The 23,994-nt window shown below is 47.0% G+C and overlaps 2 protein-coding genes across 4 annotated transcripts in view; both read right to left on the bottom strand.

The window, feature by feature from the left end:
• Window positions 1-656: 656 nt before the first annotated feature.
• On the bottom strand, window positions 657-17,799 carry Tatdn2 (TatD DNase domain containing 2). 3 transcript variants are annotated; one of them, XM_059258385.1, is made up of 8 exons: window positions 17,617-17,799; window positions 17,090-17,503; window positions 10,412-11,104; window positions 8,453-9,343; window positions 4,399-4,526; window positions 2,114-2,297; window positions 1,543-1,716; window positions 657-988 (listed from the first exon to the last, which is right to left on the bottom strand). In XM_059258385.1, the coding sequence occupies exons 2-7, from the start codon at window positions 17,495-17,497 to the stop codon at window positions 1,576-1,578; spliced, it is 2,445 nt and encodes an 814-aa protein (XP_059114368.1). In that variant the 5' UTR covers window positions 17,498-17,503; window positions 17,617-17,799; the 3' UTR covers window positions 657-988; window positions 1,543-1,575. The 3 variants fall into 3 exon arrangements, 2 of the variants coding, with proteins under 2 accessions (XP_059114368.1, XP_059114369.1); XM_059258386.1 differs by lacking the exon at window positions 17,617-17,799 and adding an exon at window positions 15,119-15,182 and having other exon boundaries at window positions 17,090-17,180; XR_009378360.1 differs by lacking the exon at window positions 657-988 and adding an exon at window positions 1,837-1,934 and having other exon boundaries at window positions 1,605-1,716.
• Window positions 17,800-19,523: 1,724 nt separating this feature from the next.
• Window positions 19,524-23,994, bottom strand: part of Irak2 (interleukin 1 receptor associated kinase 2) — a 57,408-nt gene continuing 52,937 nt past the window's right edge. The window contains exons 12-13 of the mRNA XM_059258384.1: window positions 22,602-22,890; window positions 19,524-21,133 (exon numbers count right to left, since the gene is read on the bottom strand). Of these exons, the coding sequence (XP_059114367.1) occupies window positions 21,021-21,133; window positions 22,602-22,890 (402 nt within the window). The 3' untranslated portion in view covers window positions 19,524-21,020. The remainder of the gene's footprint in view (window positions 21,134-22,601; window positions 22,891-23,994) is intronic.

Raw genomic sequence — 23,994 nt, 5'->3', positions numbered from 1 at the left:
TAGGACGGGGAGGTGGATTAAGGACCCCTCCCTTTACTTTTAGAGAGAAGGCCAAAGCCAGGGAGGGACAAAAAGGCATCTGGGCAAGGCAGTTGCCTCCAATTTGGTGTAGTGGTCAACAGTAATGCCCTTTGGTGAGGCCAGTAGTGCCTTCAGAGATACCAAGGGCCTGCTACAGAGGAAATGGCTACAGAACAGCTTGTCTGAGTAACAAAGTAATGTGGCAGACTGAGCAGACCCCAAGTCTTCCAAGCAGGAGGCCAGGTCCCCTGTTCTTCCCACAGTGACAAATGTGAAGCATAGACAAAACACAGCTGACCCAAGGGGGTAGACAGAGATGAAAGCTATTTCCCAGACCTGATACTGAGTCCCAGGGTTAGGTGGAAAGTCCAGACGGGCAATAATCAGCGCACCTATTTTACCTCACAAAGTTCAAGACCATTTTTCAAAGACAAAGCCACCTAGAAGAACCCTGTTAAGTGCTGGACTGTACAACCTAATCCTTCGGGACCAAGAACAGGGTTCTCCTCCAGTAAAGCCTGGGTCACCACCACCTCCAGGGTCTGTAGTGACCCCAACTTTACAAGGAACCACAGAGACCTCCCCAAGGAAGCTCCTTTCATGATGAAGCAGGGACCAGATTACAAATCCACATGTGCTAAGACAAAGAAGTGACTTTATTCAGACTGCTGGGAAACCCAGGCCACTGAGCAGGGATCCAGACTGGCCAACTCATTGTACTCTTGTGCCATAAATGTTTTTGCTCAATGATTACCCTGGAGCCATGTGGCCAGGAGGCAAAACTACCCCTCTCCCCAAATCCACTCCATAGTACCCACCCACCAACCAGCAGGTGAAGCTTTGTGATGAGGTTCCAAGAGTAACATCCCATCCTGGTTTGCTGAGTTTTGACAGGATCTCCAACACATCCTTCACCTTGGACACAAGCAGATGGAGGCCATCCTATACTATCAGGCCACTGGTCATCCTAGAGGGTTTAAAAAAGAAAAGGAGGTTCCAAGTTCAAGCTCAACAAACCAGGCTTAATACCAACCCTAAACTTACATTCTTTTTTTAAAAAATTATTATTATTGTGAATATACATAACCAGGGTGGCATGCTGCCACAGCAGGAGTGAAGTTAGAAGACAACTCTATGGAGTTGGCTCTCTTTCTACCTTTATTCAGGTTCTAGGGATCAGACTCAGTTTACCAGGCTTGTACAGTAAATGCCTTTACCCACTGAGCCATCTTACTGGCCTGTGATTTACTTTCTCTGCCAGGTGTGTCCAACCTTTAACACCATAATGTAACATGGTTATCTAGAAGGATCACATGTAAGAAGCAGGCAAGCTAGTTACAAAATATATAAATCTCAAAGTTTAAGTAAGCTTATAGACTTCCATTCAACTGTATTCCTAACTTTCCTTGGCTGCAGGCTACAGGCTGGACATGCCAGTTAGTAGTTTACACCAGAACAGCCCCCAAAAAACAGCCAAAGACTCTCAGGGCTGACTGCTAAGAAAGATGTGGCTCTTATGACCTTTGCCAGAAGATGTCTGCTCATGCTGCCTGCTCAAAGACTGTAGAGGCGACTGGTGTTCTCTCGGAGGACCGCCAGAGTACGGGAAAGTGACTCCTCTTTGACTCTGGCAATCTCTCGAACTGTGTGCAAGGCCAGGCCTGGATGGGCATACTGGCAAAGACTTCTCGGCACCTGGAAGACAGCAAGCATTCACATCATCGCTGTGCCTTCTGAACATATGTCACATAGAGTGTCCCCCATCCCATCCCCAGCAAGGACCTCTTTGGGGCTGCCCTGTAGAGACCCCTTTACCTGCAGGTGCAGGAAGAGTCCTAGTCATGGGGGGCTCTGGGTGAGCGGGGTCCCACGCTTCCATGGACTACCCTCTACAGGGTAGGGCTTTGCACTGCCTGGAAGAGAGTGGTTACCCTTCAGCTTCTCAGCCCCCAGGACTTTTGGTTCTACAGAGTAACAACAGGGAGACACCTATACCGCACAGGGTGCCACCAGGAGGTCACTGGGACTTGGGCCCAGCCAGCCTCCCACCCACTCGCCTCAGTGCCTCAAGTCGGTCTGAAGACAGTCCTACCTGGCGAGGGAGGAAGTAGGGTGCATCTGTTTCCACAATGATCCTGTCCAACGGGATCTGTCTAAGGGCATCCCGGGCCTCCCAGGCGGAGGAGTAGGTCAGTACTGCTGTGAAGCCCACCGACATGTTAGGGAAGTACTTCAACAAAGGCTCAATGACTGAGTAGCTGCCAGTGAAGCAGTGCCTGTGGGAGAGTATGGTTCAGGGCTTGCTCCCAGGCTGCAGCAGCAGCCCCTAGCTGCCTCCAGGCCTGCAGAACCCATTAGTGGACCCTAGAAAAGAAAAGCTTGCACCCAAGCAGACTCCAGAGCAAGCCGAGAAGGGAGCCAGGACAAGTACAGCAGAACCAAGCTGGCATGAGGTTCAGATACTGAGCAACACCAGTCCCACCTCTACCCCACAACCTGGGCAGCCATCTGACACAACCACAGCCATGGCACAGGCTGGAGTAGTGTGGGAGAGGAGACAGAAGAAATAAAGACCAGCCCTCCCAAGGTTACAACTACACATGGAAAAATCATGCCTGTGCTGTTAGATGCACTAAAAAAAAAAAAAAAAAAAAAAATGGCCAAATGAAAATCATGGGGAATGGGTCACAGGTGAAAAGGAAGAATTTTTTCCCCCTGATTTCTTGAGACAGGGTCTCTCTACATAGCCCTGGCTGTCCTGGAACTCACTATATAGACCAGGCTGGCCTGGAACTCACAGAGATCCATCTGCCTCTGCTTTTCAAGTACTGAAATTAAGAATTTTCTTCTTAAATGTGATGGCAGTTCATGTTCTTGGGTAACGAATACTGTCAACTCATCTGGAACTCTGGGCTTCCTGCAGCCACAACTTCCCATCAAACTGTCTTAGCTTTGGTCCAGCTGTCCCTTTAAAGACAGCCATTGTCAAAGCCCTGCAAACCCAACCAACCATTCCTTACTGCACCTCCGCCACTGCTGTAGTAGACGGGGTGACAGCACAGTGGCTGAAAGCCCACTCCCTCTTGCCATCTGAAAAGACCTAGATTTGCTTCCAACCCCCCTAAATTCTATTCATCCCTCTGCCCAGCAAAACTGCTCACTCAGGCATCAACTCCTGACCTCTAGTCAGAGTAAAGGGCCCTACCTGAGCTCTCTCTATATCCATGTCCACCTCAGTCCCACACTAGGCATACTGATGCCAGCAGTGGTCTTTGTCTAGCTTCAACAGCTCCTCCATAGCATCTCCAGAGGGGATGCAGAAATGCAATGTAGGAATGCAAAGGAGTTTCCTAGACTAAGACTGTGGTAAAACACAACTAGAACCTTTAATGCTAACTGGGATAAATGGAGTTTTCAGTCAGGTATGGTGGTGCATACCTATAATCCCAGCAGAGGGGAGACAAGAGGCAAGAGGATCAGGAATTCAAGGTAATCTGCTATATATCTGAAGTCTGGCCTGGGCTAAAGTGAAACCCTATCACAAAACAAACAAAAAAAGCTTTCAAGTTCAAGTAAGGAAAAGAAGTATAGGAAGTACCTTTTCAGAAACCTTGGAAGGGTCTCTCTCTGTACACTGAGCTACTGTACCCTAAAGCAGCCTCTCCCACATTTGAGACCAGGAAGCCCCATCTAGCTCATTTGTGATTAAAGAGTATTGATTTAAACTGTTAAAAAGTCATGGCTGTATAAGGAAAGACTGGTCAAGTACCAGAAGTTTCATGTGATTCTACTTAATGTTTAATTCTTTTGAAAAGATACTTAAAAACACATTAGGAAGCCAGGTGTGGTAGCACCTTGTAATCCCAGAACTCTAGAGGTTGAAGCAAGGGGATATCCACGCATTTCAGGCTAACCTAGACTTTCAAGACCCTGTCTCAAAACTCCCAAATTTTTCTTAAATGTAATATGGAAGAAAAGGTACAAATGATGTAAATAAAGTACTGATGTATGAAAATCTAAAAAAAAAAAATTTAAGTTACTTTAAAAATGCAACAAGGGGGGCTGGAGAGATGGCTCAGTGGTTAAGAGCACTGACTGCTCTTCCAAGTCCCGAGTTCAATTCCCAGCAACCACATGGTGGCTCACAACCATCTGTAATGAGATCTAGTGCCCTCCTCTGGCCTGCAAGGACACATGCAGACAGAACACTGTATGTATAATAAATAAATAAATCTTTTAAAAAAAAAAAAAAAAGCAACAAGGGTCCAGATCACAAAAGACCTCAAAAACCACCCTAACAGCATGATTGCTTCCTTGAGTTTCATCTGCAGTTAGTACAGGAGTGCCCAGGTGCCCACTGAAGCTGCAGCTCCTAACCTATGGATCTTGTAGTCAAAGGGCACAAATCTTTTCATGATGTCCAACAGATCTTCATCAGCTTCACGGCAGTGGATGACCAAGGGCTTCTTCAGAGACACAGCCAGCTGCAGCTGCCTCTCAAACACCTGAGAGAAAGCAAAGTGACAGCAGGATTAGTGGCCCTTCAGTCTGTTACCTCTGCAGCTGTCTCTCATTTTTTGCTTCTAAACTATACAACAGAATCGTAAACAAAGCTACCATCTACTGGTACTTCCTACACTGCCGAGTTGTCAACCAACTTCTAGGCCTGTCTCTATGCAAGAGTTGTACATTCACACACACCTCCAGCAAACTGCCTAGGTCTTTAGGGGATTCACAATTCCTGAATGTCCTTCTAAGTTAAGTGCCTGTGGATCCACTTCATTCTATAGAATTGGTAAAATCCATAGTTAATAACATAAGCAAACAAGCAGAGTTACATCTCTCTTTCCTCCACCATGGCCAGGTTTAGAATAAACAGCACTAGAATTATTCAGCAAGTTGCCTTACCTGACATATGGCACTTCCATAAGCAATTATTTTAGCTGTGCAACACAGCTCATGTTTGCATCTTCAGCACCAGTAACAATACATTTTTGGTAATATCCACTTAGGAGTGACATTTACAAGTCTAAAGCGTGTGCCAAATCATCTCAAAAGGGGGGCACAGTATCAATTCTGATATAGCTTTTAACTTTTTAAAAAAGTATTACATCTTTATATTTATTTGGGGTGAGGGAAGTGAGAATCGACTATTAGGAGTCCAGAAGGTAAAACTCAGGTCATCAGGCTTTATGACATTGCCTTACCCACTGAACCACCTCACAGGCACCCTTAAGTGTTAAGCGCAGGATAATGACCAGACACAAATCAAATGATTTTTACATGGGTGTTGGAATCCAAACTCGGGTCCTCATGCTTGCACAGCAAATCTTCTTACCCACTCAGCTATCTCCTGACCCTTCTATTTTCTTTTGTTAAAACTGTTGCAAGGCAGTTTTTAAATTGTTGCAGCATATCTGCTCAAGGCCCTAGATTCTATCTCCTGCATGAGGAGGGTGGGACAGGTGTACCTACCTACACACAACACATATTTTCTTGAATCTTTGACAGGTAATTTTAAGACAAGCCACTATCCCTTGCAACTTACCAAGAGGCCTAACAATAAATATACAATAGCTTGACACACACATCCAAATTAAAAAAACAAAAAAACAGTAAGAGAAAAAAACTCCCTAGCAAGCAGGGCTCAACAGAACAACAATAAAGAATGTACACCTATGCTATTCACCCTAGCATTCTCCCCCATCTATCTATGCTCTGGTCCTCGGCTGACACACCATTTCCAGGGACTGCGGACTTAACCCGGCTCTCCCAGGGGAACCAAGCCTGTCCTGCATCCGTATTAACTCAATAATTAATTCCAGGCAAAAACAAATAGAGGCACAGATACCCAGGGTTCAATGAGGTGGGTGGGGACAGACTCCAGTCTTCTTGGCTTTTCATTCAAAGGATTATGATCCTCTTAATCATTGATCTGTGCAATGTATTCAGGAAATATCTAGGGTCTAATCCTTGGAAGTAGTTAAATCTGTGACCACATAGATAAAAACAAGACTTAAGGAGGACTGACTACTCAACCCATTTTTCCTCATTTTCCCCCTCTATTTTCTCAATCTTTTAGAAGTACGGAAGTATCAAGTAACAAAAATAAGCTTCATTCCCCCTCCCTCTGGCTACCCACCTCTTGTATGTACTGTGCATCAAACCCAGAACTCAAGCATGACCCATGCTAAGTGCTCAAGCATTTGCACTGTCAGGTATGACCACTCCCAATACTGCCAGACAGACATAATTCTTCCCTAGGTTGTTGTTCTCCTACAGTAAGTCTTTCAGCCGGTGCAAACAAGTTGCTTGCTGGTCACTATTCACTTTACCAGGCATCTAATTTAAGATTTATGTAAAAAGAAAAAAAAAAAAAAAAACACAGTAGCCACTTCCCCTCTCCATCTTAGAGTCCTCCATGTTGACAGAAACATCTAAGATGGTAAATGCTTCACATTCAGGTATGTGTTCTGCCCTTCTCCAGTCAGCAATCCCCTTCCTGAGTCTCATCTCACCAAAGCAAGTGACTGCTAGAACACTACCCAAGTTCAGCTTGAACAGAGTGACTCTGGGACTGTACATGTGATCTGAGCCCCTCATAATCTAACAAGGACTTAGGTACTGTCAAGTCCTTTCAGCAGAGTTCCTGGCACAAGCATCCAGTGAACGGATCAGCTATACTGTATGACAATGCAAGGAGGAGCTCCCTGAACTGCTCCTCTTTCCCTGGCATACCTAACTTGTGCCACAGGGACTATCCTGCTTAGTTTTGTCAATCTGACACAAGCTAGAGTCATTTGGAAAGAGTAAACCTTGAGAAAATGCCCCCCACCATATTGGCCTGTGGGTTATTTCCGTGATTGATAGTTGATTTGAGGAGGCTCAGACCACTGTAGGTACCACTACCCCTAGGCTGGCAATCTAGGGTGTGGAAGAAAGGAGGATGAGCAAGCCAGTCTGCAGCATTCATCCATGGCCTCTGCTTCAGTTCCTGCCTCCAGGCTTCTACTCTTGGCTTCTTTTTGGTCATCATATTTATCACAGCAATAGAAACCCTTAGTAAAACAGAGACCAATTGGAAAAGCAGAGCACTGTGTCTCACTATCCTAAGACTCTATTTTCCTCCATGTGTTCAGATGTAGTTACTTTATACATGCGTCACATGGCTAAATACATTACCACCTCAAGCCAGAGGAAAGCCAGCAAACCAAATTCTGCAATCAGGACCCCAACACACTAGCCCCAAGGCCTGTAGCCGATAGGACACACAGCATAAGGCCTCACGGGCCTCCTAGCTGTTCTAGGAGCTCAGCATACATGCTCCACCACAAACACCACCTGGGAACCAGGAAAGGATGAGTGGGAGGGCCACTGCCTCCTATTCTCCATCAGAGATGTCCACTGAAAGGCTACAAGGATTCTTCCCCTGCCTAAATGCCAAGTTCAAATATACTGAGGGAAAAAAATGTTATGACGGATAACAGTCATTATCTCAGACTGAATGACATATAACTTTTTTGTATATTTTTGTACTTTTTAAAATATTCTGTAACAGGCATATTTCATCTTATAAAACCAAAACAAGCCAGTGTGGTAGTGTTATAATTTCAACACTGGAGAGGTAGACACAAGATCAAGAGTTAAAGGTCATCCCCAGCTAGACAGCTAGTTCTAAGCCAGCCTGGTCTATAAGAATGAGTCTAGGACAGCCACAGCTACACAGAGAAAGAACCCTGTCTCCAAAAACAAAACGAAATGAAACAGAAGAAGAGGAGGAAGAGGAGGAGGAGGAGGAAGAAGAAGAAAAAGAAGTCAGATGTGGTGACACATGCCTTTAATCATTATCACTCAGGAAGTTGAGGCAAAAGACATCTGAGTTCCAGGCTAGCTAGGATTACAAAAGGAGACAAAATGCTAGGGGGTGTGTCTCTGGCAGAGCACATTCCCAACATTTGCAAAGGTCTTGGATTTAATCCTCAACAATGCAAATTCCCAAACCAAACTAAACTAACAAAAACAAAACCCTACACTAAAAGATTTGTCAACTAGGCATGGTGACAAGGGTTTATACTCCCAGCACTGGGGAGGCTGAGGCAAAAGGATCGTAATTTCAAGGCCAGTTTGACATAGCGGCAAATCCCACATTTAAAAAAAAAAAAAAAAAAAGGCCAGGCAGTGGTGACACACACTTTTAATCTCAGCACTTGGGAGGCAGAGGCAAGCGGATCTCTTGAGTTCCAGGCCACCCTGGTCTACAGAACGAAGACAGTCAGGGCTATGCAAAGAAACCTTGTCTCAAAAGAAAAAAAAGTTTTGAAAAACAGTTGAAGAATGGCATTCAAGGAGTTCTAGGTGCAGAATAGCCCTTACTGGTAGGTTCAACCACTCAAGGAAATGTATGAGGGAAAGCAGACTAGAGAGGCAGTACCTGGTGCTGCTCAGGAACTGGTGTGGTGCACTTGTGAGAGTAGTCCAGGCCCATCTCTCCAAATGCCACAGCCTTGGGGTGCCGTAAGGCATGCAAAAGCTTTCTTTCTTGATTCTCATTATAGTAGCGTGCAAAATGAGGGTGACAGCCAAAGGCCCCCCAAACCAGATCTTCTTTCAGGAGTTCCTCCCATAGACCATCAGTCAATGTCCTTGGATCACAGAAGTCAGAGATGCAGCCCTGAAACTCCTTAGGGAAGGAGCTGCTATAAATCTTTCTGAACTTTGAAAATGTCCCCTTGAAAGATAGCTTGGAGTAAAGCATGTCCAGGTGACAGTGGGTATCGATGAAACCCTCCTCTAGGTTCATCTCCCGGTGGCTCCTTGGCAAGGAGCTGGATGTATGTTCTCTGGTGTGGCGAGGTGGTGTCTCCTCTCGGAATGTCCTTTTCCCCTTTACCTCCTCCTTCTCCTCCTCTGTGCTTTTGGAGGATTGAAGTGAATGGGAATTCTGGGACCTGCCTTCCTGGGCAATGTCCAGGTCTTTGGAGATGCTCTGGGTGCTCACTGTGGACTTGGAGGAATGAACACTCGAAAGGTCCTGGCTGCTCTTCCCAGCCTGTGCTAAGTCATGGCTGCTGGATCCCCCCAATGGATAACCAGGAGTCTTCTGGCTGCTAGTCCAGTAGCTGGCATAGTCACACCATGGGCTACTATACAGATGAGGAGGGTACATAACATAGTCAGTGGGGAAGGAAGATGATTCTGGAACTGCTGAGTATTTCAGCAAGACAGGCTCCTCTTGGGAGAACCTCACAGTGGCCAGCTCATCCACATCTGACCAGTCACTCCCTGAAGAGGGATGCTCAATCACCACCTCTCTGTTTGTGTGCTGCAGAGAAGAAAAGCAACAAGTTAGCCCTCCTATGGGAAATGCCTCTCCCCTCCAGAATTCACACTGACCTTAATCCCACTCTGAGGTTACACCAGAGGGTATAAACTTAACTATGTTTAGAAGCAAGGCCTTTGAAATGCAATTAGATTCAGATAAAGACATCAATGTGGAATCTGATATTTGAACACTGGGGGCTCAAGGTGAATTTCTCAGACTTTTTCTCAGACTCTCTTGAAGCTAGACAGTAACTGGGTTTCCAGGTGCATCTAAATAGGTATGAGAATATTCAACATGTACAATTTCTGAACCAAGTTCTTAAGAGAAAAAAAGTGTATTTCTTTTTTTCTCATCTGCTTTCTATTGGCCAATGTAACAAAATCAGCATCCCCACCTCAGGCTATAAGGTGGATACTATATTTAGCAAGGCACCAAAATCTCATCCTTACTAAGCCAAAACTCTGTTTTGTTTAAACCACTATGATACTGGTTTTTTCCTTTTTTTTTTTTTTTTAAACATTTATTTATTATGTATACAGTGTTTTGCCTGCATGTCAGAAGAGGGCACCAGATCTCATTACAGATGGTTGTGAGCCACCATGTGGTTGCTGGGAATTGAACTCAGGACCTCTGGAAGAGCAGCCAGTGCTCTTAACCTCTGAGCCATCTCTCCATCCCCCATACTGGTCTTTTTCAATGAAAACAAAGCTATACCCTACCACATGTAATACAATTTTTGAAGTAGTTCTTAAAAAGCCAATCAAAGTTTATTAATAACTGAAAGGAATGATGGAAGAGAGGCACTAATTTCCTGGAGTCCATGTTAAATCAAATATTGCTTTTAGTTACTATCCTCTGGGAGCTAAGTGTTAGGGTCAGGGATAAAACTCTTGCCTAGTATGCCTAGGGTCCTGAGTTTGAGCCTCAGCATGGTGGTGGACACAAGTCAGGAGGGGGGATGACACCAAGAATAGTATCTAAAACTTCGATCAAACTAGAAAGACTAAATGCCAAATATACATAATCAAGAGAATTCAAAACCCAGATGTTTGGTGTGTGCTCATTTACCTTTTGAATATCTGCATGAGAGTCAGAGTTATCAAAAAATTCTAGGGCTGGAGGAGGTTCGTCAATGACTGTCCTTTGGTCACCAAGCAGCTCCTCACTAGTTTTCTTCACAGTGACCACTCTTCTGTTACAGACGCTACTCCTGTCTAGCACAGACTCTTCCTTCTCCACTCTGACCTTTGTAGGTGACTCTTCCTTCTGAGGTACAGTGACTGTAACCTTTCCGGCTGGTCTTTCAACACTCTTAACCAGTTCTTCCCGGCTCTTGGCTGGTCCTTCCACACTCCTGGCTGGTCCTTCAGTACTCCTGGCTGGTCCTTCAATGCTCCTGGACGGTCCTTCCCTGCTCCTGGACGGTCCTTCCCTGTTCCTGGACGGTCCTTCCCTGCTCCTAGCCGGTCCTTCCATGCTCCTGGCTGGTCCTTCCACATTCCTGGTTGGTCCTTCCCGGCTTGGATACTCTCCCAAGCTTGCCTTCCCCCGAGTGGTGGCAGCCTCTCCCTTCCTCTTGGGCATTGACTTCCCCAGGATGCCCTGGATGGCCTTCAAGTAGATCACTGTTGAGCCCTGGTCTCGAAGCCTGTCCTTCCTTTTCTGGAACTTGCTGGGTTCCTCCATAGCATCACTCTGACCCTCAGCTTCAGTTGCAAATTCAGAGTTCACAGAGTGACGAGAACTATCTTTAGAATTAACCTGGAATTTGAAAAGAAACTTTCAAAGGTTTGTTTTAAGAGCAATTTCCTATCAGCTAATGACAAGTCACTAGCGACCCCATCAGCCCAAGGGAAAGCAAATGTGACAAAAGTAAGATTCACCCAGACAGTAGCTTCTCCCTATTCCACTGTGGAAAGCTAACATAGTAATGCTTTAGTCATTTATTTAAAATTCACTTCCAAAGTGCATCATGGCATCTTCTTACCAGTGGACAGGGAACATAACAGTATAGTTGCACTACACTGAGAGATGAGAAGCAATGATACAATTCATAAGAGCTAAAATAACAATTCAATGTTTTCCCACTGGAACTAGCCCAGTCCACTACAAGAATCAGGAAACCTAAGACCCCAGCAAGGGGGAGGGCTGGTTCAAGGTACCCAAGTCCCCCAGTCCTAAGTAAGTTCTGCCCCGATGGCCTAATCTTCCTTCAAATCTTACAATAACTCTTTTCCCAAACTGTAACCCTGCTGCTGTTAGGAGGATACTTTCCCAAAAATGACATTAAGAATGTACCGAGTCCTTCTCCATCTCCTGAAACACAGGTAATACCTCAGTCCCATTCCCTTCTTCTGTATCCACTCACTGCAAGAGTCCACAGGGGATAAGCTAGACTATTAGTTTATGTTAACACTCAGGTCCACCCTTAGCCCAGCATGATAGAAAAACTGGAGCCGCCAGGCGGTGGTGGAGCACGCCTTTAATCCCAGCACTCAGGAGGCAGAGCCAGGTGGATCTCTGTGAGTTCAAGGCCAACAATGGGCTACAGAGTGAGTTCCAGGAAAGGCGCAAAGCTACACAGAGAAATCCTGTCTCGGAAAAAGAAAAAAGAAAAAAAAAAAAACAGTGAGTTCCAGAACAGCCAGGGCTACATAGTGAGACTCTATCTCAAAAAAGAAAAACTGGGGCTAGAGAGATGGCTGAGTGGTTAAGAACACTGGCTGTTCTTCCAGAGGTCCTGAGTTCAATTCCCAGCAACCACATGGTGGCTCACAACCATCTGTAATGAAATCTGGCGCCCTCTTCTGGCCTGCAAGGATATATGCAGACATTACACTGTATATATAATAAATAAATCTTTAAAAAAAAAAAAAAACTGGAGCCCTCCCAAATGCAAAGGAATATCAAACCTCCCCACCTGTAAAACACAACACACGTGACCCTAGAGCATTCTACAGCCACTGTAGCACGCATATTTATATTCAGTTCCTCTCAAAGTAAATATACTCACTCAGGCCAGAATTATAGTGGCACACACCTATAATCACAGCACTTGGCTAAGCTAGAAGGATCACTGTGAATCTGAGTCAGCCTGGGCTACATATTGAGTTCCAGGTAAGTCTGAGTTATATATTAAAAATTGGTGTCCGGCCGGGCGGTGGTGGTACACGCCTTTAATCCCAGCACTCGGGAGGCAGAGCCAGGTGGATCTCTGTGAGTTCGAGGCCAGCCTGGGCTACCAAGCAAGTTCCAGGAAAGGCGCAAAGCTACACAGGGAAACCCTGTCTCAAAAACACCAAAAAAAAAATTGGTGTCTGGGCAGCAGTGGCGCACACCTTTAATCCCAGCACTCAGGAAGCAGAGCCAGATAGATCTCTGTGAGTTCGAGGCCAGCCTGGTCTACAAAGTGAGTTCCAGGACAGACTCCAAAGCTACAAAGAGAAACCCTGCCTCAATGTCCCCCTACCCAAAAAAAAATTGGTATCCTAAAATAGAAATAAAAAACAGAACAAGTGAGATGGTTTACCAACATAAAGTTACTTCCCACTAAGCCTAATGATCTTAGTTCAATTCCCAGTACCCACATGGTGTAAGGAAAAAACTCAATTCCTATTAATTGCCCTTTGACTTCCCCATATGCCATACACATGCATACACACAAAAAACAACTGCAATTTAAATAAGCTCAGAAAAAGGAAGTCCACATTGCATAACCACCATATGCTCTGGTTGCAAGACAGAGAAATGAAGCTAGAAGTCCTCTCCCTGCTGGCTAGTTTTCATAATGCCAGAAGGGGATGCTCATACTGTTGGGAGAGATTGTCATCAACGGTCTTAATATTCTGTGGACCCTGAATGCTGCACATTCTTGATCTGTCAAACAAGATATGCCCACTAGTGTAACAGAGGCACTACTATTAAAAAAGAAAAGAAGCTTATTGAGCCAGAAAGATAGATCAACAGGCAAAAAACACTTGCTGCCAAGGCTTACAACCTTAGTTCAATACCCACAATCCATATGGTGGAAGAACCACTCCCAAAAGTTGTCTTCTGACCCCCATTCAAACACTGTGGCATGGACATACACATACAAATAAAACTAAAACTAAACAGGACTTAACAAGCACACTGCAGAGGGCAGCAAGCTGGGCAGTAACAAAAGGACTTTTCAGCTGGGTAGTGGTGGTAGTGGCGGTGGCACATGCCTTTAATCCCACCAGAGGCAGAAGTAGGCAGATCTCTGTGAGTTCAAGGCCAACCTGGTCTACAGATCAAGACAGCTAGGCTGTTACAAAAGAAGCCCTATCTTGAGGAGTTACAAAAAGATGTTAGCTGCCATGTGGGTGATGGGAATTGAACCTGTATCCTCTGGAAGAACAGTCAGTGCTCTTAACCACTCAGCCATCTCTTCAAGCCCAATAAACATTGTTTTGTTATTTTTAAAAAGGAACAACTCTGGAAGAAGGGGGGGGGGGGAGATGTCAGGCATGATGGTGGGCACACGCCTCTAATTCCAGCACTCAGGAAATATAGACAGGAGGATCAGGAGTTCAAAGCCAAACTCAGCCAGAAAAACCCTCCCCAAAAAAACCAAAACAAAACCAGGCAATGGGGGTGCACGCCTTTAATCCCAGCACTCGGGAGGCAAAGGCAGGAGGATCTCTGTGAGTTCGAGGCCAGCCTGGACTACAGAGTGAGTTCCAGGAAAGGCGCAAAGCTACACACAGAAACCTATCTCGAAAAACCAAAACAAAAAAAAAAAAACAACAACTAAACGTCAACTTCAGACTTGAGAACAAAAGAATAAAGTGAGGTGGACATGAGGACTGTCTATTAGCCAGGAGCTGGGGAAACATCTCAGTGGCAGAGCATTTTGAGGTCCTAAGGCAATCTCAGCAGGGAATAGACAAAATAAAATGGTCAAACATCTTCCCTCTTGAACAATGCTGTTTCCTGACACTGAGCTCTGAGCTGAAAGTGTGGGACACACGAAGCCAAGTGTGCACCTGTGGAAGTGAAAGTAGGCAGAGCTGGTGAGATGGCCCTGGGAAAATGTTTTCATCAATGCTCCTCAACTGTGCCAGCTCACACCTGAGACTCAAACAAGGTCACATATCTGCTAAACCAAAGAGAGGCCTACACTTCCTGAAGTCTTGGAACCATCTCCCCAGCACTCTCACCACACAGTGCCTTAGAAACTAGCCCCATGACCTGAAAGAATGCTTGGCATACGAAGTACTGATTGTAACTATCAAAGGAAAACCCAGTGGCCTTCATGAAAGACAGAACCAGGCTAGGATTAGACTCAAGCAGATTAGAGGCCATACCCTCAATTAATCAGCAATCAGCAACATAGCCTGAGACTGAAAATTCCTGTCCCTGACTCGGGGGTTCACTCTGTCAGTGACACTGAATGCAATCATCTAACACTGATACTGTCCAAAGCCCACGTGGATGGACTAGTAACGCAATTAAATTGTATGAGCAAAGGCTCATATTTACCTGACTTGCATCTGAACCATATTCAGTATGGTTCTGCCAAAGACAACTTTTCAATTCACCATTATTTGTGAACTTAAAGAAAAATGCCACTTGCCCTCCAGAGGTCAGGCTATAAGGTCTATATTGAGAAAACATAAGGCATGGGCTGGAGATGAAACTCAGCAGTTAAAGCATGTGATTAGAAAACAAACACTTGGGCTGGAGAGATGGCTCAACAATTATACATTGGCTGCTCTTCCAGAGGACCTGGGTTCAATTCCCAGCACCTACGTGGTAGTTCACAACCATCTGTAACTCCAGTTCCAGTTGCTCCAACACCATCACACAGATATACCTGCAAACAAAACACCAATGCACATAAAATAAAAATAAATTTAAAAAAAAAAAAAAAAAGTAAGAAAACACTTGGGGTTGGAGAGATGGCTCAGCAGTTATGAGTACTGATTGGTCTTCCAGAGGACTCAGGTTCAATCAATTCCCAGCACTCACATGGCAGCTCACAACCGTCTGTACTCCAGTTCTAGGGGATCTGACACCCTTTCACACAGACATACATGCAGGCATGTGTTTACCAATGCATATGAATAACAACAAATAAATTTTAATAAAAGAAAAAAGAGCTCCCCGAGTTGAACACCCAAGCTGCACTTATGAAACCACCAAGAAAGTCAAATGTAGTGACACAACCTGTTCCTCCAACACTCTGGAGACGGGAGGATTGGGAGTTCAAGGTCATCCTTGGCTACATATAGAGTTCAATCTCTAAATGAGCCTATCTTTAAAAAAAAAAAAAAAAATCAGGATTCAGGCTTTAAACTCTCTTTCCTTACAGACTGTCTTCACTGCTTTCTCTAGAGGCAGACCATCTCCCCACAAATGAGACTTTCCCTACACACTCTTCTACATACACAATGCCAGCCCACTTTTTAAGACTACCAGAGCTCCCAAACCTACAATGTAATATCAGTAGAAGAGTAGAAGAACAGAGATCTTTGTTTTACAGTTACTTAAGAATCCCAAGCAGCTGGGTGATGTGCGCCACCTTTGATCCCAGCACTCGGGAGGCAGAGGCAGGTGGATCTCTGTGAGTTCGAGGCCAGCCTGGGCTACAGAGTAAGTTCCAGGAAAGGCACCAAAGCTACAGAAAAACCCTGGGGGGGGGGGGGGGCTTTAATCCCAGGCAGAGGCAAGTGGATCTCTGTGTGTTCAAGGTCAGCCTGTTACACAGAGAAACCCTGTCTCCACCAAAAAAAAAAAAAAAAAAAAAAAATTCCCACACTCCTAAAACACTGCCTGACACAAAACAGGCCCTCAGTAAATCTACTCAAAACCTGAACTGGATCTACTCTTCAAAGCACTCCTCAGTCTGCTCCAAGAACTGAGAAACCCCATTTGTGTACTTCCACTGGGGAAACAGACGAGTAAACTTCCAAGGTAACTACCAACAAACTAAAAAACCACCCAAGCCTGGTGCAGTGGCATGTGCCTTTAAACCTGGAAGAGGCAGGCAGGTATCTGTGGGTTTCAGGACAGCTCGGTCTACATAAAGAGACCCAGTCTCAAAAAAAAAAAAAAAAAAACACCTTGTAACCACCAAAGAGAATGTCAATGTGCAGGAATCCACAACTTTGGTGAAAGGCCAAAAACTGGACTAAGGGTCCAATTCCTTAGCTGAGATTCATAGTTGTTCTAAGTACAAAGACATTTTTTAAATTTTACTTTTAACGAAGTGTATGTGTGTGGTATGCGCACATGTAGATGCCCATATAGGTCAGAGGAATGGGATCCCTGGACGCTGGAATTAGTGGTTGTGAGCCATCCGACCTGGGCTCAGAACTCGGGTCCTCTGCAAGACCAGGATGTGTCATCTCTCCAGCCCCAAAAGCAAATTCTTTAAACTGACCAAAATCTACAACCCTCTTCCACCCTCTACTGTGGTGATTCTCCAGTCCCACTGTTCACTTCCAATCACCAGAAACTGCAGTTTCCCTAAGCCCTCTTTAATCGCTCTCTGTGGGATGACAGGCCACAAGCACTATAAAGCTTTCCAGTAGTTCCAAATGCCACCAAGTTTGAAAACTCCCTCTACATCGAGCTCCACCCCCCCGCGCCCCCACACACACCCAGGCCCCTACACAAAAAAGATCTAATTCGTAGTCTCCTCCCACCAAATTTCTCCTCCCCACCTCTCCAGCCACGTGCAAGAGACCTCACCATTTGCTAGACGTCGCCGCCACCTACCTTAACGCTACAAGCTTCCTTCCGAAGAGAAGCCATTTCTTCTAGGGAGGAGTGGGCGGGGTGCAGAGGTCGGGACCCCTTGGTCGTAAGGAACCCGCGAGGGCTCGCAATCAGGAAGCCAGGGGAGGCAGCCCCGCCCGCACCCGAGCCCGAGGAGAGGGAGGACGACGAGGAGGAAGAGGAGGCGCGGCGGCGGGCTGAGCTCCGGGACGTGCGGGCCACATCGTTCCCCCGCCGGCCTTTCAGACGCTGGGGGCTGCTGGCCCCTCGGGGACGCGACGCACAGCTGCGAGCTGGCCGGCTGGAGGGGGCCACATTGCGGGGCTCCCGGGGGCGGCTGCGCTTGCTGGGACACCCTTCCGACGTGCTGCCCCAGTGGTACTTGACCTTGCGCCGCTCCGACGCCATGGGCACCTGCCAGAGGGACAGAGGGGCGAGGATTGCAGCAGCAGCAGCAGCCTTGGCGGCTGCTCGCCTCACACCACCGGGAAGCCGCCAGAGCGGCGGCGGGGTCCGGCCCCACTGACCTTTCCCGTTCCTGTCGTCTGCCCATCCCAGTGCTGCGGGATTCAGGGACGCCACAGCGCTCCGAGACGCGCCCACGGGCCGAGCGCCGAGCCCCACGACGCGCTGCCGTGGTGCCGTGGGCCGAGCGCCACTATCAACAACACCGCGCCACTCCCGAGCCGCCGAGGAGCTTCCGGCGCGGCGCGGCGCAACGGTCCACCTTCCGAAGCCCCTCGCGGGGGTCCGAGCGCGCGCGAGAGCAGCCGCCCTTCGGGCTGCTCGCGCCCGCAGGCCCCGGACGCCAAGGGCGGGCCGCGGGCGGGGTGGCCGCTCGGCTCCCGCCGCCCCGCCCCGCCCCGGGCCTGAGGGGAGCCACCGGCCTCCGGAGCCGCGCGCCGGAAGTCACCTCAGCCCGCCCAGCAGACCCGGCCCAGCGCCTCGCCGCGCCCTCACCCAAGGCCTCCGCCCCGCCGCCGACTCCGCAGCCTCGGCGTCGGCCCCGCTGAACCTGCCCGGCGGCTGGCGTGCGGCGTGCGGCGTGCGGCGGGGGCGGAGCCTGCTCCAGGGACAGCGCTCATTGCCCCAACGGAAGAGGGGCGTTACTCCGCGCAAGACGGAGAGCGCCTATTGGACGGGAGTTCTAGGGCGTGTCCCTACGCCTCACGAAGCTTTCTGGTTGGTTGGGAGCGACGTGGGGGTGGGGCCTCTCACGTTGGGGAAGTCTCGCAGCTGAAAACTGCGCCGGCGCCTGGGTACCGGATTCCTGCGGGCTAGGCGTTGTCATCCTTTTTACAAAGCAGGAAACTGTGGTTCGGTGAAACCAAGCGACACACCCAGAAAGTGACTGAATTGGGGTTAGAAGGCACAAGACACACACATACGCGCGCGCGCCAAGAGGATTGCCAAATTCAAGGCCAGCTTAGACAACCTAAACACTGCCTACAAATAAAAAAAAAAAAAACTTAAACGGAGCAGGGAGGAGCATGAAGCATTGACACTGGCTCACATCTGTAATTCCATTTGGGTGGCTGAGGCTGGGGAACTACTGGGAGTTGGAAGCCAGTTTGGGATATAGATATGAGTTCCGGGTCAACCTAGGCTAGGGAGTGAGACCACCTCTAGAAATAAATAGTGCCAGCACCGGGCAGTGGCGATGTACGCTTTTAATCCCAGCACTCGGGAGGCAGAGCCAGGCGGGTCTCTGTGAGTTTGAGGCCAGCCTGGTCTACAGAGCGAGTTCCAGGACAGGCAAGGCTACACTGAGAAATCATCTCGGAAAAAGAAAAAAAAAAATGTAGTGACAACCTATAATCACATATCTAGGGAGGCAGAGTCCAGAGGATCCAGTTCAAGGTCACCTCCAAATATGTGGGGCCCTGTCTCAAACCTCCCCACACCACCTCCAGAAAAGGCAATGGTTGTGGCTCAATAGCAGATCACTTACAGGAGAAGAAAGATTTTGATCCCTATCACCGAACAAACCAGGTGTCATGCAAGCCTGTAATCCCAGAGTGCTGGAGGTGTGAGGGGAGGATCAGGAATTCCAGACCAGCCTGGAATACATAAGACACTCCACTCCCAACCAAAAAAAGTAAAGAAAAGCTAAGGGAGAAAGAGTTTGTCTTACTATTTAAGGTACAGTCCAACATTCCAGGACAGCTCACAGCTTTGGTGGCAGGAACTCGGCTGCTTTCACATTTTTCTTTTACTTTTTTTTTTTTTTTTAATTATTCAGTGCAGGACCCCGGCCCATGGAATAGTGCCTCCCGTACTCAGAACGAGTCTTCTGTCCTCAGTTAATCGTCTCTATAAACACCTTCATAGTCACAACCAGAAGCACATCTATCTCCTAGGTGATTGTAAACCCAAGTTGACAGTGAAGGTTAACCATCCCAGAAAGCCATCTCTATTTGTAACAATAAAAATGAAAACAACTTTAATATCCACGAAGAGTGTACAAATGCCTCATCCCCACTACAGTGGAGGCACTGATGATGGAATCCATCCTGAAGTGACAATATCCTAAGTCTACTGTGTGGGTTAAAGCACTTGCCACACCATGAGGTTTTGAGTTCAAATACCAGGACCCACATAAAAGCTAGGCGTGTAGCAAGGGTCTAGATAATTGAAGCACTCCTGCACAGAGATGGGCCAGCTAGCCTTGTGTAAGAAGCAGAAAAATAACAAACCTTGTGGAAGAAGGATTGACAGCTAAGTCATCCTCTTGAGCTCCACAAGCACATGGTAGTATGTACACCACATTCATACACATAAATGCACACACACATTATACAAGCAAAAATACATAAGTAAAAGCAAAAGCAAGAGTCCTTGAGTCAAACACTTTCTGTAAACAAATTGCCCAGACACAAAAGCAATTATAAGACATATGATAGATTACAAACATTTTTTTTTTACAAGAGGGTCATGATAGTGGGAACTGTTTTAAATAGTGAATTAGAAATAGCTTTGTTTTACAAAAAGGTTGGCAACATGACTTTTCAAAAATACATTCACTGCATAAACATTTTCTACATGGCAGAAACGTGAACTTAATACCTTTCATTTGTTTTATAAAACAGGACAGATACATTTTTCAAAGTGCTTCTATAGCCACTGCCCCTTCCCTCCCAAGAGCTGAGGCAGGGAGAACAGAGCAGGGGGACCTTACAAGGATACGGAGTTCCCACACACCGAGTGATTGACTTAAATAGCAGCAGAATCAAACATGAGACTAGTTCTCATGATTCTTCACCCAGCTATAAATAACACACAATCTTGGAGTCTCCATTAAAAAAAAAAAAATGGACATTGGTGTGAAGGGAGGATGAAGGTGCAGAGCAAGCCGTTCACCAGTGGCTTACAAGATTGCCAACAGAAGAAGCAGAATGCCTACGAAGTCCTTCGCCAAGTGCCTTGCTTTTGTAATCTTGAACTTGAGAGATGAGTCAAGAATTGCACTGAGACACCAGCTGACAGTCTTAGGAAATGGAAGTTTGCAGAAAGCTGTCGGCAAATATGACTGACAGACGAGAACTCTGGAAAACACCATGGGTGCTGCAGGATTGCTCTTGTCAGTTGTGGAGAGTGAGAGCTGCTGGAGCAACAGCACCTATTGTGGATGAGCTCCCTGGAACCACAAAACCACCCAAATCCGTGGGTCGCATACCAGGCGTTTCCACTTCATGGTCCTCTAAGGAGTCTCAGAAAGGAAGAGCGATTCCTGGAGTTTGGTGTCTGTGAAAGTTGAGGTCCCCTGCCCCCTCCCCTACAACTCAACTCTGATGAACAGGTTTCCTTCTGTTCCAGGCTGGTATTTAGGTTGTATGCATCTTGACAGAACTTGGGCTGCCAAAGACGTCTTCCTTGACTGGACAATTGTCTATCCAGTTGAGGATAAGGGTCCTCAGCTGGGCTCTGGTCATCAGGGTCCAAAAAGCTCAATGCTGTCCAGTTTCTCCTCTTTGTAGAGTAGGATGTTCTCCATCAGTTTCCTTTTGGCCTCATTGATCTCAATCTTCCATGAAGTCTCTGGAGCTGATGGTCAACAGAAAGCAGAAAAGGCACAGCTTCAACAAGTGCTACTATTCAAATTCTTTGAGTCAGCCTTGATCATGTTCATGTCAAGTTTGTGAATCAGGCCCCAAATGCAAGCAGCATGCCATGGCTTCTGCCTTTGCAGGGAGGTCTGAACACACACCATACATACCCCAACACCCCCACCCCCACCACACACACACACACCCTTGCCACAAGACTCTCCCACATCCCTCCACAGATAGGGGAGAAGCGTAGAGTCAACAACACTGACAGCTGTTTCTAAATTCTCCATCTTCCCCAAAAAAAGTACCTAGACTACCACTGAGTCATGTGTATATAAGGCATGGTGACTCTTCATCGAAAAGGCTTCAACTTTTATTTCACCAGGAAGCCTGGCATATTTGGACCCAAGTCCAAGTCATGGAAGGTATATTTAGAAGTGATTGACAAGGAAGAAGAGGCAGGCAGGAGGGACCAACCAGGCCCTGCTGGTCCCAAGGAAGTGTTTTTAAGTGCAATGGGTACGAGCCATACACTGTGTTCTTGTAAACCACTCTAGCAGGGCATGGTGGCACATACCTGCAATCCCAAGATAAATAAATTGAGACAAGGTTTCACTAGATAGCCCAGGTGAAACTCTGTATCTATTTAATATTTTTTATTTTGGGGTGTGTGTGTGTGTGTGTGTGTGTGTGTGTGTGTGTGTGTGTGTAGCATGCCTATATAGCCATGTGCATGCATGACAAGGTATGTTTGTGGAGGTCAGAAGGCAACTTTGCAGGCCTCAATTTTCTCCTTCTACCATGTGATGAACTGGGATCATATTCAGGTGGTCAGGCTTTGAAGCTAGTGCTTTTACCTGCTGGCCATCTCACCAGCCCTGTGGTCCCAGCACTTGGAAGGTGCATACCTGGGAATAGAAGGCCTGGAACTAAATGGAAGGCCATCAGAGGGTGCCCTGTCTTCTTGTTTCTTCTATGTACATCCTCAACAGAGAAATTGGTTTATGTTCTCGTCTGTATTTTCAAGCACCCATCAGGCATTTCTGTGTGTGTGTGTGTGTGTGTGTGTGTGTACTACACAGACATACACAGAGACAGAACACCCATACACATAATATCTTAAATTTAAAAAATAAATATCACTCTCTCTGGATCCTGGAGGAAGGACTAGTGAGCCAGAGGCAAGAGTGGATCAAGGATGAGGATGCCACACAGCTGTCCTAGCAGAAATGCAGTAGCTGTGACCAGGGCGCAGTATAGGGACAGAGGTGTGAAAGATTCAAGAGGCAAGTGAGTAGACAGAAATAAACGGTCACTGGTGAACTTGGCTTCCTCTTTGTGTAACCACTGAGCTGTGAATGCCTGAATAACTAAGGAAAGCCACAAATTAGAAGACGAGATGGATGACCTAAGTTAGGGTCACAAGAATGATCATGCACGGCACCTCACCCTTCCAAGCTTACCATCGTGGGGTGGCTGTGGGCCTGTGCAGGCCTCTAAGGAGGAGTCATCCTCCAGTCCTCCACTGGTTGATGGCTGTGCTATTTCATTCTCCCTAGAGAGTGGAGAGGAAGCAACCCTTGTACACGATGCCACCATCACAGAAGAGGAGACACTGAGGCTGGAATTGTCAACATCATCTGTTTCCTCTGGGGTATTGGAAGACAGGCCTGTGCCCTCAGAAACCCTGCTCCAAGGGAGGGATGGCTGACCTCGGAGTTGCTCCTCTACCCCAGCCATGGAGACTCGTACCTTGGGGAAGGAGACAGACAAGACAGAAACTGGAATTAAAGCCAAAGGCAGCACCTGGTCCCCTGGGAGTTATAATCAAATGCCTGCTGCGATGGGAAGAATAGCATCCTGCTTTAAAGAGATCTGAACTTGACCCCAGAATCCAGAGCCACAGATGAGCATGGGAGCCCAGGTGGTCCAATTACTGCATCCCATTCTTCTAATCATGATGACTGGGTCAGGCGTGGGCAGGTGTCTGTTTGTGTGTGTCTCTAAGACCTTGAGTTGAGTGCAGAACCTCAGGGTGCATGCTAGGCAAATATACTACATGGAGCTACATCCTGGGCCTTCGAGTTTGTCTTCTTACGTTTTGATCTAGCTCAGTAAATTGCCTCCACACCTTGAACTCGCTCTGTAGCCCAAGGTGGTCTTAAACTTGTGGTTCTTCTGCTTCAGCATCCCAAGTAGTTGGGATTACAGACCCACACTACAGCTCACTATGTACACCCTTCATAAGGAAATTTCATTTCCTCAGTGCCTTGCAAAAAAATCAGGGCGGTGAGGTGGCTGGCTGCCAAGGCTGACAGTCTGAGTTAGAGCCCCCAGGATCCATATGGTAAAAATGGATTGAGCAACAGACTGAGCGACGGTTACCATCTTGAACCCTGAGGTGGAAGCTATGTGTCTAGCACAGCGCTAGTACTATGGTACTGTCACTGCAGTGCTGGCTACCTGCACCCAAACCGTCAACCCACAGGCGGCAAACGTCCACCTTGCTTAAACCAACCTATTTGCCATCTCATTCCAGCCACTTCACCCGAGCCTTGGCCGGAACACTGACCCACTGATGGGATGAATAACTGAAGGTTTGAAAGTGAGCGGTGAAGGGGAGACCTGCTTACAATACATCTGATGATACACTGCTCCTACTGACCTCCTCAGTGCCCCGAAAGCTCCAACTGTGCCTCCAGAGCCCTCTAACTCTGCGCTCTTCTCCTCACCAACCCCATGACAAGCCACTCTGCCCCAGAGAATTTATGCCTCAACCACTTGGACTTCCTTCCCAGACCTTAGCATGTGACAGCCTCTCCCTCAGCTCGGGCCTTTTTCTCAGACTGTTCATTA

Source organism: Peromyscus eremicus, chromosome 3 (genome assembly GCF_949786415.1).
Source record: "Peromyscus eremicus chromosome 3, PerEre_H2_v1, whole genome shotgun sequence".
Taxonomy (NCBI): domain Eukaryota; kingdom Metazoa; phylum Chordata; class Mammalia; order Rodentia; family Cricetidae; genus Peromyscus; species Peromyscus eremicus.
This window is presented reverse-complemented; position numbering and strand designations above follow the sequence as displayed.

Coding starts and splice junctions, on each gene's coding strand:
- Tatdn2 (XM_059258385.1), bottom strand. CDS start 17,497: ATGGCGTCGGAGCGGCGCAAGGTCAAGTACCACTGGGGCAGCACGTCG. Junction 9,344..10,411: donor CTCATGCAGATATTCAAAAG/GTAAATGAGCAC, acceptor TCTTCTCTGCAG/CACACAAACAGAGAGGTGGT. Junction 4,527..8,452: donor CAGTTCCTGAGCAGCACCAG/GTACTGCCTCTC, acceptor GCTTTCTCTCAG/GTGTTTGAGAGGCAGCTGCA.